The sequence below is a fragment of the Populus alba genome, chromosome 8 (genome assembly GCF_005239225.2).
Source record: "Populus alba chromosome 8, ASM523922v2, whole genome shotgun sequence".
NCBI classification, from domain to species: Eukaryota; Viridiplantae; Streptophyta; class Magnoliopsida; order Malpighiales; family Salicaceae; genus Populus; species Populus alba.
This window is the reverse complement of record NC_133291.1, coordinates 7,293,785-7,312,849: the sequence shown is the minus strand read 5'-3', so window position 1 is coordinate 7,312,849 and position 19,065 is coordinate 7,293,785. Positions and strand designations below refer to the sequence as shown.

Here is a 19,065-nt window from a genome sequence, read left to right as displayed (position 1 = left end):
TTCATTAACTCTTAAAAAGAGTGAATTTGACTGGCTAATCATATACAAGCACACGAATGTTGCTTCTAATTAGACCAGCCTGATTTCCACTAATTCGAGATAAAGTAAGAGTCCCCACTGTTTAAAAGAAATGAAAATGAAAAAACTCCATTTAATGGACAAGTTACAGCTTGCTATCTTTCTAGACATGAATTACAATAACATCAGAAATTATAGTTGTGGAAAATGGACAGCGCGCTTAAGGTAGCTCGCTCAAAGATACGCTGTATTTATTTTCTCTCTTTTTTACATAATATAATTAATATTCATTGCTTAAGAGAATATCGCAGTTAATATATATTTCATAGAATAAATACGTTTTCTCTAATATTTATGTAATTAAGAGGATAATTTCCTTATAAATAAAAATAACGATGGCCTTTTTAAAATATTTATGTATTTTGAAGTAAAACACTGGAGATTGTATGTATATTTTTCGCAATCATTTTTAATAACTCCTTATTCTACAATATTGTATATATCTTTTTTATTCAAACACTTTAAGTTAGATAAATAAAAAAATTAAAAACAAACAAAGTCTAAAACCCTCAACACACATGTATCGGTCGAAAATACTTCAAACATTTTCTATCTAATCAGAGTAGGAAGTTCGATATGAAGAATATATACTTCTCATTTCATAGCAACCATGCCTGTGCATCGAATAAGACCTTCAAATCAGTGTAATTAGAATAAAATCGTAGTTTGAACGGACAAAAATGTTGATTCTTAGTGGATCGATGCATAAAAGGCTTACTTCCTTAAATTGGTTCAATCAATGATTCATCTTGATAACGATGCTCTGCATAATAGGGGGGGGGGGGAATATAGCAAATGAGCTGTATTTGTTGAAGCTATCCAAGCATGGAGCTTTAGTCGTTTTTTGGTATTATAGAGTTCGTATATTCTTTATAAATATATCCAAAAAACATTGTTTGATGTGAAATACATTAGTAATTGATTTTCTTTCGTAATTATAGAAGTTTCTTAATTATAGTAACATGCCAGAAGCAGAGCCATTGTACTTATCTGGTTAAGGAAGGACGAACAGAGAGCGAAAATCATTACAGACAGACATGGAAAGAAAAAAAGAACACGGATCAAAATATATGTGAGATCCATCTGGAAGCCGGCGCACGGTCGACCATAACATCCAAGCTTACAGGAGTCGCAGCCCCACGCCTGCAAGAGACGCCAAAGGAGCTGAGCAGCAGCAAAGGCATTCAATGCACGCCGATGAAGGCGTGGCGAATGTCAAAAAAGAAGGAGGTCAACATCACATCTCAGATGGGAGGATGACACAAAATAGTAAGAATTAATGCTCATACAGTCAATAAAAATAAGAAACTATAAGTGAGTGTGAGTGTGTGTGTGTGTGTGTGTGTTTTATGAAATCAGTACAGTCAATAAAAAGAACAGAAAGAAAGAAAACATGCACTTAAACCAAAAAAGAAAGGGCACCCACGAGATCTAAATAACTTTGGTTTTTATGTTTCAAAATGTTTTTTAAAATTTTAATTTTTTATTTTAAATTAATATTTTTTTGTTAGTATTTCTGATTATTTTGATATATTAATAACAAAAATATTATTTTCATATATATTTCTAAATAAATAACATTTAAATAAAAAATTATTATCATTCTCGTAACTTCCAGAACTAGAAGTGCGTTGAACCAATTACAAGACATGAAAATGATAGTCTGATGCGGATGGCATGATATGTTTTGGTGCGCTCTTTTCACTGTCTCTCCTTTTCTTCTTCCCGTTAATAACGTTGTCATCTCGCATACATATATATATTCTACTCTATGTTGTGATACAAATGTTTGACCCCACAACATAAAGTGATATATATTTTTTTATCATTCGACAAGTTAATCGATTAAATATATCATTCATTATATTTTTTTTATTAAATATATTATTATTTAATAAATATGAAAACATGTTCTTAACAACATTCATTAAATACTCTTTTTTAACGATCTTAAAGCTCATCACCTGCTTGTTAAGTCTAGAATTAATGAGATGCCACTCTTCAAGTATACACCTTCAAGATGTATGAAGTGCTCCAACCAAATTAAATTAAGGAAATCAAGAATTTTGAAGTGTAATGTGTTAGGTTCAGATTTCCGTAGCATGGGAAGATGATCCTGTGTGCTTATGATTCTTCAATTATTAATTATTATTTTTCTCCGAAAATGCCCTCAAATTAGTGGCAGAGCACATTTCAATAAGAGGAATATCCCACTTTAGTGAAAATTATTACACCCCATTTAACATCTTTGCATCCTTCGAGAGGGATTGAAAGCCTCTCTTCATTTTCCTCCTTTCCACTGGTTGATGATTCAGACTGAGCATATACTTCAATATTTAAGGTTCCATACATCGAATAATATTGCATAGGGAAAGAGGTCATATTTGAACAACATTAGATTATAGCCACCTAGGGATGTCTTCCAAGTATATGCTCTGCCTTGCATCTTTCACATGTGATTTAGACAATGTTTGACGTTTTATTTAGAAAATGTTTTTAAAAAAATTTGAAATTTTTTTATTTTTTTAAAAAATTAATATATATATTTTTTATTTTTTTAGATTATTTTGATATGCTGATGTCAATAATGATATTTTAAAAATAAAAATTATATATTTTTAATATATTTTAAAATAAAAAACATTTTAAAAAAATAACTAAAATACTTTTAATGATCTCAAAGCATACAGCTTTGATATGCTGGCGAGGTATTTGGGTTCTTATTCTTGTGAAGATCAAGCGTTAGAAACCACAATCTTCTAGAGTTGGGGAGAATAGAAGATTGCTTAGAAAAAAATGTACATGATGTGTAACTAATTAATGCATAGTATTTTATGTCGGGAATTTTATCTTGATGCAAATTATGGGCTTTAATTTTATCAAACTTAGAAAGTTTAGTACTGCAGCCTAATGTGGATGGATTATATTTAATGTATATTAATTACACGATAAAGACATGGACTCTCCGAATGTATCTTCATGTTCAGAATCATTATACCGTAAAAAAAGGTTCATAATCGTTATCTTTTATATATAAAGTTGGAGAGAGAAAAGTTTGATTAATATAAAAATATTTTTAAAATCTTATCTAACAATTTAATTAGTTTTTTTATTAGATATTTCTTTGACTTGATACTAAAATAAAACTTTAGTAACTGAATAATTATAATTATGAGTTTAAATTTATTATACCTATTCTTTTTAATAAAACTAAGCTCCAAGTAAAATGGTTTTGTATTAGTTTCCAGGACAGATCTTTAAATAAAAATCTCATTCCAAAAAGAAACTCTAAAATTAAATTTATATTTAATGAATTAATAATCTTACATTGCCCGATTTCAAGATAAAAATTAATTAGTTTAGGTTGCTCTTTTTAGTAAAAATTCTATGAAAGAAAAGGAGAGGGAATTAATGACTTTATTTATTCTAATATAATAGATCAGATATTCTCCAATTTGTTCTTGTATATATAATTACATCAATCTAGCATATGCTTGAGAGATCTTTCTCCAATATTGCTTACCTAGCTAGACTTTTTTTCATTTAAAAAAAAAAAAAAAAGAGGAGAATTATGTTCCTTGCGAACCATATAAAAAAAATCTTTTATTCTAAATATTGCAGGTAACTCCAAAGTCTTTATATATATTTTAAATGTTGTACCTATAAATACATAATTAATTAAATGTATAATGTGCCTGTTACATGTTTAACTTTTAGTTAGATCTATAAATGACTTTTTATTACAATATGTATTATTTAAATTGTTGAAGAATAATATAAATTATATATTAAAATTTTATCTAATAATTTAAAATTTTGAATTTAGATGATTTTTCTACATAATTATCAACAAATTTATAGCTACTAACCATATATATTTTTCAAATTTGAATATAAAATAAACAAAATAATGTATTAAAAAATACTTTTTAATCACGAGTTAAACTAACACAGTCAAAGAGATGTTAGAAATCGTAATAGATAATATGAAGCTATTTCTTCAGAAGAAAATAATAAAATAATAAAGAATTTGTATTGGATAATGTGAGCAAGCCGATCTATAAGTGCATTATGAACACATATATATTGTCAAAGAACCATTTCAACCCAAAAGTTTAAGCTGTGAGGTGAGGTTTCAGGATATGATTTATATTATTCTCCAACATACCTCCTCAAGTGAAAGTCCTTTGAGCTTGAAACTTGCATGGACCTACATTACCTTGTGCTTAATTTTATCAAATAAATGGTGATGGTGAGATTCGAACTCGTGACCACTAGGTTATTAAGGCTCTAATACTATGTCAAAGAATCATCTCAATCCAAAAGCTTAAGATGTGAGGTGAAGTTTCAGGATATAATTTATATTATTCTCTAACATGTATTATGTAAACCCAATTTTTAATGAGATTTATCTTTAAATCTGTTATTAAATGTTTTATCAAAAAGTTATAAATTGTGGTTGGAATAAAAACATAGGTATAACCACAGTATCAAAGACACTAACATGTGCTTCCATGGCATATTCCCAAGTGGAGAAATATTGAGAAATGTAAATTATATATTCAGGAATAAACCATAGCGTCCACGTGTACTGGGTTAATTTTGATGACAGTATTGTACTTTTGCGAATCAGAATAACCTTTTCTATAATTTTGTGACTGTCATGGCATCCATGCATGATTTGGAATATTTTTTTAAAAAAGAAAAAATATAATAAATCGGTGTCACTTCAAGTAAAGATAACGATAGACCTAAATTTGAGAAAAGATTGTCCTATTTTTGGAATGTATTAGGGAATAAGTTCATAATACGTAAGCTCATATATTGTTTTTCCAAACAATACGCTCTCCGTATAAATTATAGGTTTTTTTTTTTTTTTTTTTATTGACAAACCTCAATTACTTTTAGTTTAGTTTCAACCTCTTAAATATTATTATTATTTTTGCCAGTCATGTTTCATCCAAAGCATTCGTCAACCAATCCATACAAGTCACCTGTGCAGGGGGTGGCGCTCCGCCTTGCCCCCGAGGGGGGCCGTGGCCCCCCAGCTGTTTTGAAAAATTAATTCCAACCCTTATATTCAAGAGTTAATTATGATCCTTATAGTTATGAGTTATCTTAATTAGTCCCATCCAATGGTTTGTTAACGTTTAATTCCAAATTCATCCATATATTTTTAATTTGCCTTTTCACATTAACTCCTCATTTATTATGTCCTAGCTCTGCCAATGAATGTGAGTATTTCTTTTATTAAATAATTCATTAAAATAATCATGAAAACCAGATCAAACCGTTCTATCACTTTTTGTGATATTATATTCTAGAGAAATACTTTGCATCACGGATTCTTGGGATGGGAGTGATAAGCATGAGAATTTCAATGGAAAATCGTAATTAAGGGGATGCCTAATTAATTAAAGTCCTGGGGTATGAGAGGAGACGACTTTTCAAATCAATGAAAAAAATCATGATCACCTAATAATTTCCTCTCCGTATGCGTAATTATGAAAATAATAATAATTATTATAATAATAATAATAATAATAGTTGTAGTACTGATAAAAATAAAAATTAAATATTTTATTTAAACAGAAACAGCCTAAAACAATAACAATGACAAAAACTAACTTCCAGATAATAATCGTTATTATTATTATTATTATTATTATTTGTATGACAAATTTAACTCAAATACTCTATTTTTTAGTTTTAAAAGTGTATTTGAAAAAAGATATTTTTTATTTATTTTAAATTATTATTTTTTGTTTTAAAATTGTTTTAATGTATTGATATTAAAAATATATAAAAAATTATTTTGATGTATTTCTGAGTAAACAATACTTTAAAAAACAAACATTACCACATTGCTAAACACCCTTTTCTATAAGTGTGTTTCGGCACCGTATTCCTAAAAATTTTGAATTTTTTGTATTTAAAATAATTTTTTATATATATTTTCAGATCGTTTTAATATGCTGATATTAAAAATAATTTTTTATATTTTAATATATTTCTATGCAAAAAACATTTTAAATAATCATCACTATCACAATCCCAAACAAAATTATATGTACATGGAAAGCTGACACCCACCAACTTGTACTAAAACCCTTAAAATCAATAAGAAATAATTATCAAACCTTTATTTTAAAAATCAAAACTCTAACAAGTAGAAAGCTAAAAGAGAATAGACTTACAAAACATTCATAAAACATAAATCTAGATACTGATTTTTAAATGGACACACAAACAAAAACAAAAATAAAGGATTCCATCTAAAATTAAATTAGATCAATCAAGAGAAAAGATAAAACATAGATATAGAAAAGTGTCAGACTTTTTTTTTAAATAAAAAAACAAGAGAAGAAAGGGAAAAAGAGAATCAAACAAAAAAAAGTGCATGTCGCTAATGAAAAAACTGTTTTGGAATATGGTAATAGTTGTTTTTTAAAGTATTTTTTATTCTAAAACATATTAAAATAATATTTTTTTATTTTTTAAAATTATTTTTGACATCAACATATCAAAATATTAAAAACATAAAAAATATATTAATTTAAAGCAAAAAAATTAAAAAAAAATAAAAATTTTTAAAATCACTTTCTAACCTTAATGCCAAAAAATAACATTGACAAGCAACTATTTTTTTATTATTATTATTTTAATATGGAGGCCCTTTTTAGAGAGAAAAGTGCGTACGTCTTTGCTTGCAACTCTTTAAAAAACTTCTTTTACTCTCTTTCCATATTAGATATTTTTTAGAATTTCTGTAGAAAAGAGCAAGTTAAAGATAAGATTAATGATCATCCTGCACAATAATCTTATACAATGAACTTTTCTGAAAAACTACCATCCAAGTGATATTCATATTTTTCACAAATATTTATTTTTTATTTAAATTTTCCTGTGATTTAATACAAGAAATTTCACATTGAGCATTATTTCTTTAGAGAAATACCACATGTATGACATGCGAAGATTTTATGAATGAATCTCATTAATTTGAAATTGATATCATTTTATACTATTAATTAATGATATTCTTAACTGTTATTAAATAGTTTAGTTTGATAAATTAACTCTAAAATTTAACAATCAAGATCTATTCTATCAAAACTAGTTAATTCAATTAACTCAGTTTAATTCAATTGATATATTAATTACAAAATATATACAAGAATTTAAAATAGTATCATTTTAATTTTTTATTAAAAAAAAGTTTTAAACTAGTGATTCAAGAATTGCCCCAATAATTTAATTTAATGATTTGAATTCTTTATCAGATAAAATCTCTTTTGGAGTTTCAAAACTATTTTTCTTTTCCCTTCTCTATCATAAAACCCCAGATATGTGTTGTTACAACATTAGAGAAATGATTTGGTCTTGGCTACATCATAATGGATCGAGGAAACTTTATACGTACGAGTGTACATGTATATATATATATCAAGAAAATTCAGCTTGTCTTCTCCTTATAATGAGATATATTAGCATAGGTGCAATTAAATTGGAATTGCCTTTTTGAATGTATCAACCATATATATTTTTATCATAATATTAGAGAATAATATAAATCATATCTTGGATCTTATCTAACAACTTAAGCACTATTAGGTTAAGATAGTTTTTTGTCATGGTATCAGAGCCTTGATAATCAAGCGATCACGAGTTTGAATCTCGTAATTTCTATTTATTTATTAAAAATTAAACACAAGGTAATGTAAGTTTGTATAAGTTTCAAATCCAAATCATTTAAATGGATGTTTTAAAAAATAATATAAATTATATATTAGATCTTATTTAATAACTTAAACTTATTAGATTAAGATGATTATCTAACACACGCAAACGATGATAGGCCACTTAAAATATGTTAGTGATGATTTACCCGATTTCTCTTTTGCACTCACGCACGAAATTTGTTCCGTGTACGAATCATTGGACGTTATAATCTTGGATAGGATTCTCTGAATCAATTAAATGTCAAGAACTGGGGGCAGGAAATCCTGATGCATTAGCCAAGTACAAAAGCAGCAATGGCTCTGTCAAAGTGGCAATTCCCTTTTTTTATGATTATAACAAGTAACTTGAGTTCATATTCTTATAGATAAATTTCAAATAAGTATAAATGTGTAGCTTTCCCGTTGGATGATGGGTTACACGAATGAGAAAACCACATATGTGCATGCAAGAGATCGACCTGAAAAAGTTACATATTATTATACTGTATATATACTTAATGGCTTGCATGGTAAGCATCCATTAAAAAATCAATTATAGATTATCTTTGATGCATGTTATGATTGCAGATAACCCGTGCTATATATGGCTCAAACTATTCATTAATCATCTCCTGTCATCCACGCACCCACTTTCCAATGCGAAAACAACTTGATTTCCCAGGAGCTAGGGTTCATGGGCTGCTTCGTTAATTTCAATCCAGAATCTGTACATAGATTGTGTATTAATTAAAAAGATTAGATTTATCAATCACGGATAAGCATATCTGTTAGAATTCTGTGATGATAAACAAAGTAAAGCTCAAGGTTAAATTTTATGAATCAATTAACATCTTCTTCTGAGAGCATATTCTCTGATAATAAAAACCAGGCAACCTAATAGACAAGTCAAATGTTTAACAAAGTTTGCTTTCTCTTTTGATTTTACAAGTTCGGATTTAAATACATTGAATCTGTTATGAACTTACGACGTCTTTAATGGAAACTGATCCCAGTATATATTACTTTTGTCATAGAACCACGATGATGGTGATAATGCTCTGCTGCAAAGTTACTATGAACATGTAGTCCCGAGGAAAAGTTGCATGGTACTCCTAGCTTGCTAGCGACGACCATTCCCTGCGGCCCTACCAAGAAAAAAGAAAGACAGAAAGAGAAGCACCGGAAAAAGAAAAGTAGGATATCTGAAAGGATATTCCCACACAGGAAATCTTCTTGTATCGTAGCCATGGTAGAATTAAACTTGAAATGATGTAAAGGTGAAGGTCAACATTCCACGCTATCAAACAAATTGGGCTAAATCTTTTCCTCTCCAACAAAAGTAGAAGCAAATCTTAGGCCATAAATACGAGTGCAAAACTCCCATAATCATTGGAGTCCAATCATGCATTTATTTTTAATCACTAAGCAGCAGCGCTAGCTAGCTTATATTAGGGTAAATTAACTACATTTTCTAAAGTCAATTTTTTTAAACGTCGGAGCTGGAAATCAAAGAGATCAAGGAAGCTGAGTTGTGATAAAATCAACTCAGTGAAAAAGATAAAAGAAAAAAAAGCGAAATCTAAATGCTTCTGGAGATTGCTAAAATAATTGCTCTCTGGTTTGATTATTCAAATTCAATATTTTCAAGCAGCACATCTTCAGATTCTCAAATGTTCAAATATGGTAACATCTCCAATATTGGCTCTGAAAAACAAAACGAGAGACAGAAAATGACCATTAAACATCCCAAGTGTTTAATAGCTAGTGTGCAGATGTGAGCTGATGTTTTAATTATAGTGAACTTATCTACGCTAAAAAAAGAAAGTGAAGTGTCATTTATTATTGAAGAAAAAAGGGTTAAAACCATTAAACAACAATTATGTCAAGGCTCGAGCAATAATAATTATACTTGTTATGAGTTATCAACACATAGTGTTTCTGCTTCTTCTTTTCTAGTTCTTTTTTAAAGTATTTTTGGTTTAAAAGGCATTAATTAAACTGATTTTTTTTAAATATTTTTTAATGATTTTTTTATGAGTTGGTATCAAAAATTAAAAAAACTTGATACCATGATTCTTAAAATGTGTTTGGGAGTGTAATGTGATTAAGAGTGATTTTTTTTTTAATATACAACTATTTAATGAACAAAACATCACCATCAAAAGTATATTTTGCATGTATTTTTTTTTTTTTGTTTTTAGTGCGGGCTCTACATAAAAAAAAAAAAAAATTATAAACACTCAACTGTATCATACACATACTCAAAGTCTAACCGTGAGGCCCAATTTCCATAAAAATGACCCACCAACCCACAAGGATCGCCCTCGATAGAACAAAGCAACTGGCGGGCGCGAGACTTGGCCTGAAGGCCTCAAGAGAGGCCCTACACCCTCAAGAATGGCCCATCGACCCACAAGGATCGCCCTCTGATAAAGCAGGCCCACCTTATTCAGGAGTCACGTGCTACATCGTTGATAGACTGGGAGATCGGGTCATTTCACACACAACCCTCCCCACAATCTCTATGAAATTTCTGCTGTTTCTGATCCTCTTGTTATGCGTTGAAATGATCTTGCACAGATGATTTCATGGGACCACTTACTAGCTGAGCAGCCATGCGGCGGAGCTATCCTCTCAAGTCTCACCATGCTGTACAATTTTGAGAGGTAACCATTGCTCAAATCTCTATTAAGTGTTTGGGATTGGAGTTGCTTTATTTTTTATTGTTGTTTGAAAATATATTTAAAAATAACTTTTAAATATTTTTAATGATTTTAAAGTGTTGATTTCAAAAATAAAAATATATTTTAATTTATTACTTTTAAAAAATAACTTACATCACAATACCAAATATGTCATGGCTCGGCTTATAATTACTCAATGAAAGACATTAATTAAAGATCAGGCTACATCCAAGTTGAGTAGTGGCTTGCTTCTTTTTTTTTTTTTATTTATTTATAAATGTTTATTTTTGCTGTTGTGTTTGTTTTTAGTGATGAGTCCACAGCTAAAACAAAAAACATAACAATAAAAATATGAATTTGTTGTGTTTTACTTGTGTTTTTTGCTGCAACAAAAACACCCTTAAACTAATATTGTAAAGTATTTTTAAAATTTGGCTTGCTTTTCCCTTTTCAATTACGCATCCCTTTCTAATTAATTTAAATCCGTATGATACTTGCTAAGGATTAAATATTATTTTAGAATTTTATGCCAACAAAGCACACACTATGTCCAAAATCTCATTAACATATGCATCCCAAACTTGAGATATTTGGAAACATATGTAATTAATCAAATTGATTTATACTCTTGAAAAAGTTCTCCATTAGGGAAGGATAAGCTGCTCACACTTCTTCACCTCACCGAGAGATTGGAGGAGCTTCTTATTTTCTATTTATGGGGATTTTTTTCCCCTCGGGTTTCTACTCAAACACAGTGAAAACTCTTACTCCATTATTCGACATTGTCGGGTTTGGTTTTTAAATTGTTTATGTGTATGGCATGTCTTGAACGATGATGTACTTGAACTTAATAGACACCACATTACAACTGAATAAAGCTTAAGTTGCCTGACACGTGCTTTTGTAAAGGAAGAAAGCTTCCTAATCGATTTGGATTTTTTATATATGTACGGCACTTATACGTGTTTGATACTGCAGTTCAAAATTTTTTTTAAAAAAAAAAATTTTTTAATTTTTTAATTTTAATTTTAAATTAATATATTTTTGATATTTTCAGATTATTTTGATATATTGAGATTTAAATAAATTTTAAAAAAATATATTATTTTAATACATTTTAAAATAAAAAATATTTTATAAAAATAATCACTACTATACTTTTAAATATTTTTAAATAAATATAACACTTTAATTCAATTTGATTGGATTGATTGAGTTGTAGAGAGGATGGAACATCAACAACCTTTTATTATGAAGTGGGCCTTATTTTTAATCTGGCCTTTCAGAAGATTGACCCACCATAGTCTGTGGGGGACTATATAATTACGGGCCTTGCGTTTACTATACGCGCTCTCTTTAGTTATATAATGTAGGCCCGTCAGGCCCACTTTTGAATTGTTAATTGAACGTATAAATTCTCGATAGCAACTCTTGATTTTGAAATGCTCGTGAGATGACATGGTAGTCAAAATAAAACAGTTCTCAACTCCTACTTTCGCAGTGTTAGAACTTTTGTTTCGGTTTTCTTTTCTTTTACAATTTTTCATGCTTATAATTGTTATTTTCATTTAGTCTTCTCAATTTCTTTTTTCCTTTTTTTTTTCTTTTATTAAGCCAATCATGTGGTATTGCTAACAGGTAAGATCCTCTCTGGGTTCTTGCCCCCTTTCTAAATGAATGCACCATGATTGAAATCAACTGCAGTGCTTGCAGCCAAAACTTGCAAATTATTGTAGAATACACCCTTTTGATTGTGGGTTATGTCTATCTTGGAGTATGCTTGCTACAAATGGTCTTTTTATTGAGGAGAAAAGAATGTTGAAGTGCAACGATGATTAAAATGAAAGAGCTCTCCAACCCCTGCATATCCACCGCAGGGGCAGCTTGAAGGCTCGTGGAACATATGCATTGTAGTGAAGCCAAAAAACCTGATTTAGCCGAGTAAGAAGGAATGGTAATTGCTTATCCTGAAAGGTTTGGCAGGTATGCTTTACCCAAGTTCTTGAGCTGTCATTTTCAAAGCCATTTTCCTTCAGCCTGTTTTTACTACCATTATTGTTTTCTCTAGGTGTTCGGTTCTCAGAAGAAAGCAAATGGCTTGTTGAATGCCATCTTGGATCTCTGCCATGTGTTTGAGACTTTAGGCTGCGTTATAGTAGTTTGGAGTACAAGACTAGAACTTTCACAGCCGAGGTGATTTCTGCCTCAAGGTCAATCACGTCTGAATATTCAAGTATTTAATGCAAAAGCAAGCTTGTTCATCGTTATTTAATATCTTTTTAAAAGTTATCTTAGCTCGTGTATTTAAAAAAAATTGATTGAAAGTCATTTAAATCTTTTAGCTTTAAATCTTGTCACTAGACCAACTAGACCACCTGGAATCTCTAATGATTTTTAGTGTTACTTGGATCGGATCACCCTCTTTTAGCTTCTTCTTCTTTTTCTTTTTTAGTAAATGGCGACCTCCCCATTCTTTTTATGGATGGCTGTTTTTTTTTTTAAGCGTGCATTTTAGCTACAGTAATCATGAAACATTTTGTGTTGTGCTGGGATAAACTTTAAGTTTGTTTGAGGTTTGATTGAGACTTTTCGAATGTTGTCACATCTGCGGCATTTGTCTTCCTTTGCCAGTTATGCATGCTCTCCACGGGATGTTGGCTGCTATGTTGGATTCTGGACTTTCATAAGTTTCTTTTGTGCTTTTTGACGATGTTTGCTATACTTACATCCTTCCTATTCATTTAGTTTGTCATTCATGTGATGGACAAGATGGAACAACTTTTTCCTGCTTTGGATTTTGATGTGGAAAGGAAATTTAGCAGCTTAGTTTCAACCATTGTACCCTGCCTTTTTTCTCATGCCTTTTGCCCTTCCTTATGGTTTCTTAGGGGGTGTTGCTTATGTTTTTTTCTCCATTGACATTGGATGCATATCTGCCCTTCCATTTACTACTCTTGCTATATTTTGCTGTCTAAAGTTAGCTCCTTCGTGTTCAAATTGTTTTTGTCACTAGACAAATTGGTTAAGTTCATTGGGCATCTTGAAGAATCAGGGAGGTCGGAAAAAAATTATCACTGTCATTGATAGTGGATGGATGGAGATTGAATATTCTCTTAACAATGATTATGTTTGGGGATAGAATTGAGAAAATCAAAAGATTTAGGACTCAATTGTCAGTGAGGTAAATAGAATAGGGACTAATTTGGGGTTTCCAAAAAGGCTTTTATAAGTTCTAATTCAAGCTTGGGCAAGAAGCAATTACCAAATAATAACAGGACGTAATACTTTGTGTGAACTACAAGACAGATAGTGAAAGCAAGTGGTTTAACGGTCTGATCAGCTTTCTCTGCCTCCTTGACGACATCGTTCTTCGGTACGCTTTATTGCCCTTGTCTTTCTTCCCGATCTTCTTCATAGTCGGTAACTTTTTTTTTTCGATTATCGGGCTAGTGATGGTATTATATGGATGCAAGAATTTCAATTATTTTGGTTTAGAGCTTCTTTTTCCTATGAGACTCGTAATGGGTATCGGCAATTAGCTTTAGATTGTTTTTTTTTTTTTTTTTTTTTTTTTCTGGGTTTGGACGAGTAGCAATTTCAAGTTCGTCAATTTTTGTGCTACTAAATAGTAATTGAAAAGTAATTACTTTCTCTTAGTATTATGGCCTATTTATATTAAGGGGCATGTGTTTTTATGGAATTCTTATTTTCATATCTGCAGTACTTTGAGTATTACTTCTTTCTCTGAGAATGTTAGGATTTATTGCCCAAAGGAGGTTGAGGTTCCTTATTTTTGGCGTTATTAAATCCAAAAAATTGTTATCTGAAAAATTTACTAGTACTAAGTCGGATGGTTATTTTCACTCGGAAATGTTAACGTCGGCCCACCCTTGAGGAAAAGGGCGATTTGAGGACCTTTTAGTGAAACATGCTCCATTGTTTGTGTGATTTATTTACTAATAACATGTTAAGGTAATTAGTTTTTTTGTCAGTACAGTCATTGCTATGCTCTATATTTACTCTTAGGTAAGAAAGATTGAATCTTTCGCTGTGAGGATGAAGATCTACTTAATATACTCTCCGTATCGGGAAGGTTATTATTGGAGTATTGCTATAGATTAACCTTATATTTATGCTTACATGGAAGGATTACCGGTCCTATGCGAGAGAATTATCTTCATCAATCGCATTGTGGCTGCTATAAAATACTTTTAAGTCAGTACAATTGTGCTTGTTTCAATTTGTGCACTTATTTTCAAATGTGATAATGTAACAACTTAGCATAGTTTTTTTTTTTTTTTTTGCAAGCATGAGGCCCAAAATTATCTCTTGCATTAACCTGCTATGAGAAAGAGTAATATTTGCTATTTGTATTTGATTTGCTGTTAAATCTGATAGACTTGTGAACTAAGTAGCGTAAGCGATCCATTTACATCTGTAATCAAACAACACTGATCGTGTATATACTTCAATTAACAGGTTGTTTGATTTGCTGCAAAGGAAGAGATGGGAGATGTACTTACAGAGCTTCCGCCCTCTTCAAGGTTCTTTCAGGAAGATCTGGACAACTTCGCAACTTCATCACCACCGCTTTCATGTCCTTCCCTTCTGTTATCTAATCTTAAACCTGATAAGCCTCTACATCCTTCTCTCCTCATCATTGCATTATCTTCCCCTTCTCTTTATGTTTTCCACCATATATCCTCAAAGACCCTAATCGGCAGTCTCATACTACCTGAGATCCCTTTCTCAGCAAACTCGATCGGGCCCTCACTTGGTGATAAGTCTTGCAATATTTATGCTCTCAATGATGCTGACAATTTAACACTCGTTGTCTCAGTACAGTGCTCTGTCAGTGCTGAGAGATCCATTGCAGTTGCTAAGTTGCTTATTGGTGATCAAATAATTCCTGAGAGGGTTCTAATATTGGATTCAGTTCAGAACCAGAATTTCCGGGGTAGGCTGGCACCAGACGAGATAAATGTTTTCAAGCTGGAGACATCAGCAGAGAGGAAAGGACTGAGTGATGATGGTTGTGGAGGTTCATCTTTACTGAAAGGTTTAGACTATTTTCCTTCAGGGAGTGTACTGGATGGCTTGGCAGCTGCTCTGTTGGCAAGATGTCAGATGAGAAAAATCAGAGGAACTCTTTGTGTTTCATGGCCTCAACATGGTGTTTCTGTGGTGGCTATGGTCAAGTCTCTGCTGCAGAGGAATGTGTTGCATGGCTTTGACTTGAGCTCGATTGGAGATTCCAAGGATGAATCTTCAAGGTTCAGTTCAATTAAGAATTATCCTTTTGATTCTGATATGTATACATGATGCGTTTTAGGTTTATAGTGCTTCTTTAGTTCCTAGCAATACTTTACTCTTACAAGAATTTTGGAAGACACGAGCAGTAAGATTGTATGATTTCCTCCATATATGCTCTCTTCTCTTACGTTGTTATTGTATCATTCCAATTTCAACAATGACGGAAGGGCTTGTATTTTTCATCTTGCACTGAAACTACATGTTAGTTTTCTGCTGGACATTTTGCTGCGGTATAGCCAATGCATGTCGGGAATTTATTAAACCACAACTCCATAATTCATACATGGACAGACTGATCATCCAGGGCGTCTCATGGTAACTGAGGCCCCAGACACAGTTGATCCGGGCATCGTTGCTAGGTGCTCTTGCTGTTCCCATGTTGTCCTATCCAAAAGTACAGCTATTCAAAATAAATCTTCTCCGGACCCGATTCAACGACTTTTTTTTTTAATCAGTGCTTGCATAGTTCGCATATTGTGATCTCCAATCCGTGCCGTGCCAACGCAGGAAAACTAAACCATAAAAACAAAACACTCCCAGGTCGCGCTCGCTGGCTTTAGCCATTGTTGAAAACTTGAATTCACAGTTCACGGCCCAAGATGTTTCATCATTCTATTCTATCACAAGGTCAATATCTCCGCGACAACGATGGAATTGATTTTCCTGGTTGGCTCTCTTACAAAAGCAAGATAACATGAAGAAAGGTAGAATAGGTAGGTATTCTTGTTCTTCAAGAATGATTGAAACGGATGTTTGTGTGCTGACCTAGATGGAGTGGAAACTAACACCTACATGTGCTAGTTTCAAAGTCATGAAAATCAATTTACCAGAATCACATCAATCATCTTAGAATATCCCCACATGTTAAATTCAGACCATCCAACCAGAGAAGTCCACACCAAATAACAGTCTAAAATGTCCAAGTAGATTACGACAAGTTTTTAAATAATAGATGGATGGCACATTTTCTTGAGGATTTAGTCATGCACAATTGCCTCGACTTGTTCAGGAAGAGAAGGAAACAGGGATGAATATGAAGATTGTTTTGAAAGTTGAATGCGTAAATGAGGGGTAATAAGCCGTTCAGTTTTAGGTTTGTTGATTTGCCCAAATCATTCATGTAATTTGAAGGGCAAAGACAGACTTTTCCAAGTCCCTTCTTTCGGTGTGTCTCGAGTATCTATTTGGTGATTGTGGTATGGGAGCACCCACCAACCAGGCCAACATTAGTTGCATCCTCTCTTGACTATAGAGATCTTTATGCAAAATACTCAGAACTGCTATGCAAAAAGCAAAGTGCAAAAATCTACTTTCTTTTCACTTAAATATCTCACTCCGTCCAATCCATCTCCCCCACTCTTTCCTACTTTCATTCAAGAAAAGCAAAAGGAGCAACAATGGCGTTTCCTCTTCAAGAAATAAAGCTTCCCATATTACCATTTTCTATGTTGATTATCATCTCCATCCTCGGCAGAAGCTTGCATGCAAGCGACCCTCCTTTAACTTTAGACTACTATGCTCCCACCTGCCCCAGTGTGTTTGAGATTGTCAAGAAAGAGATGGAATGTGAAGTTATTTCTGATCCACGCAGTGCAGCTTTGATAGTTAGATTGCATTTCCACGACTGCTTTGTTCAGGTTCAAAACTCTCAACTTTTGGCATTATCATTGAGTTTCTGCAACTCTAATATTCTTCCCTGTATATACAATAGTACTCCAAGTTATAAATCCTATCTAGCCAACTGATAGGGCATGTTCCAATTATTGGTGCAGGGATGTGATGGCTCAGTTTTGCTAGATGACACAATCACCCTGCAAGGGGAAAAGAAAGCTTCAACAAACATAAACTCTCTTGAAGGATTTAAAATCATTGATAGAATTAAGAACAAGATCGAGTCCGAGTGCCCCGGAATAGTGTCTTGTGCAGATATTCTCACCATTGCAGCAAGAGATGCAGTCCTTCTGGTACTAATACTGTTCAGCATTACTAGCTAATAGTAGTAGGAGAATAGATTCATTCTTTTGCTAGTTTGAGCAAATTCGGTCTCTTCCTCTCCTTTTCAACCAGTTATAATATTGGCAGGTTGGTGGACCATATTGGGATGTTCCTGTTGGAAGAAAAGATTCTAAAACTGCAAGTTTCGAGCTCGCAGCATCAAATATTCCAACAGCAGATGAGGGTCTGCTATCTATCATTACCAAGTTTCTTTACCAGGGCCTTTCTGTTACTGATTTGGTAGCTCTTTCAGGTAGGATGCTCCTATGGTGGGAGGGAGGGACATTGACCCTGCATAGAACTACTACTTGAAAACTCACAAGAACATTGCATTTTTAATATTTAAAATCCATTCCTGTCTGTGAAATCTGCAGGGGCACACACCATTGGCATGGCACACTGTGCAAATTTCCGGGCGAGGATTTACGGGGACTTTGAAGCAACTTCGGATAGAAGTCCAGTGTCTGAGACATATCTTAACAACTTGAAATCTATGTGCCCAGCTACAGGAGGAGGGGACAATAACATGTCAGCAATGGACTATGTCACGCCTAATCTTTTCGACAACTCTTTCTACCATCTACTATTGAAAGGAGATGGCCTGCTAAACTCAGACCAAGAACTGTACTCGAGCATACTCGGACTTGAAACAAAGAATCTTGTCATAAAGTATGCCCATGATCCAATTGCTTTCTTTCACCAATTCTCAGATTCCATGGTGAAAATGGGAAACATTACAAATCCTGATAGCTTTGTCAATGGAGAAATTAGGACGAACTGCAGATTTGTGAACACATGAGCTGGCAAATTGCGGGCTCGCGGGTAGTGATTTGGACGTTTTATATTGTTTGTTTGTCATGACAAGTGGTGGAAAACACAGATTATTTATGTAATAATATTAGCCATTGGTTAATATTAAGGCTCAAATTCTCTTTGATTTATTTTATGTAAGGTATATTATTTCTCCTTTTCTCGTGCCCAGCCATTGTTTTCCTATTGAAGTGGACTGTGAAAAAGCTCATAGCCAGCAATTTATTTCAGAAAACTAGTTATTATATATCTGTAATAGAACATACAGATTCTATCTGAACTTCGGATTGTGACTATATGAGAATGTATTCTTAAAACATAGCATAAAATTTGTAAATTTAAGGATGCCGTTAAAAAAAAAAACAGAATATAATCTTGTCCAGACTTGAATAGAGGATCAAGAAACTCCGACGGAAAAAATATGGCTCTCGTGCAAAAACTATTAAAATGTGTTTGTCACAAAT

General features: G+C 32.2%; 2 protein-coding genes across 3 annotated transcripts; both read left to right on the top strand.

The window, feature by feature from the left end:
• Window positions 1-12,040: 12,040 nt before the first annotated feature.
• Window positions 12,041-16,014, top strand: LOC118040015 (uncharacterized). Of its 2 annotated transcripts, XM_035046882.2 has the most exons (3): window positions 12,041-12,466; window positions 12,552-12,676; window positions 14,963-16,014. In XM_035046882.2, exon 3 carries the CDS (start codon window positions 14,990-14,992, stop codon window positions 15,803-15,805), a length of 816 nt encoding a protein of 271 aa, XP_034902773.1. In that variant the 5' UTR covers window positions 12,041-12,466; window positions 12,552-12,676; window positions 14,963-14,989; the 3' UTR covers window positions 15,806-16,014. The 2 variants fall into 2 exon arrangements, with proteins under 2 accessions (XP_034902773.1, XP_034902772.1); XM_035046881.2 differs by lacking the exons at window positions 12,041-12,466; window positions 12,552-12,676 and adding an exon at window positions 13,722-13,856.
• Window positions 16,015-17,130: 1,116 nt separating this feature from the next.
• On the top strand, window positions 17,131-18,767 carry LOC118040016 (peroxidase 11). The gene is made up of 4 exons (XM_035046883.2): window positions 17,131-17,433; window positions 17,569-17,760; window positions 17,879-18,044; window positions 18,166-18,767. The coding sequence occupies exons 1-4, from the start codon at window positions 17,194-17,196 to the stop codon at window positions 18,588-18,590; spliced, it is 1,023 nt and encodes a 340-aa protein (XP_034902774.1). The 5' UTR covers window positions 17,131-17,193; the 3' UTR covers window positions 18,591-18,767.
• Window positions 18,768-19,065: the final 298 nt, after the last annotated feature.

Coding starts and splice junctions, on each gene's coding strand:
- LOC118040015 (XM_035046882.2), top strand. CDS start 14,990: ATGGGAGATGTACTTACAGAGCTTCCGCCCTCTTCAAGGTTCTTTCAG.
- LOC118040016 (XM_035046883.2), top strand. CDS start 17,194: ATGGCGTTTCCTCTTCAAGAAATAAAGCTTCCCATATTACCATTTTCT. Junction 17,761..17,878: donor CAAGAGATGCAGTCCTTCTG/GTACTAATACTG, acceptor TAATATTGGCAG/GTTGGTGGACCATATTGGGA. Junction 18,045..18,165: donor TGATTTGGTAGCTCTTTCAG/GTAGGATGCTCC, acceptor TGAAATCTGCAG/GGGCACACACCATTGGCATG.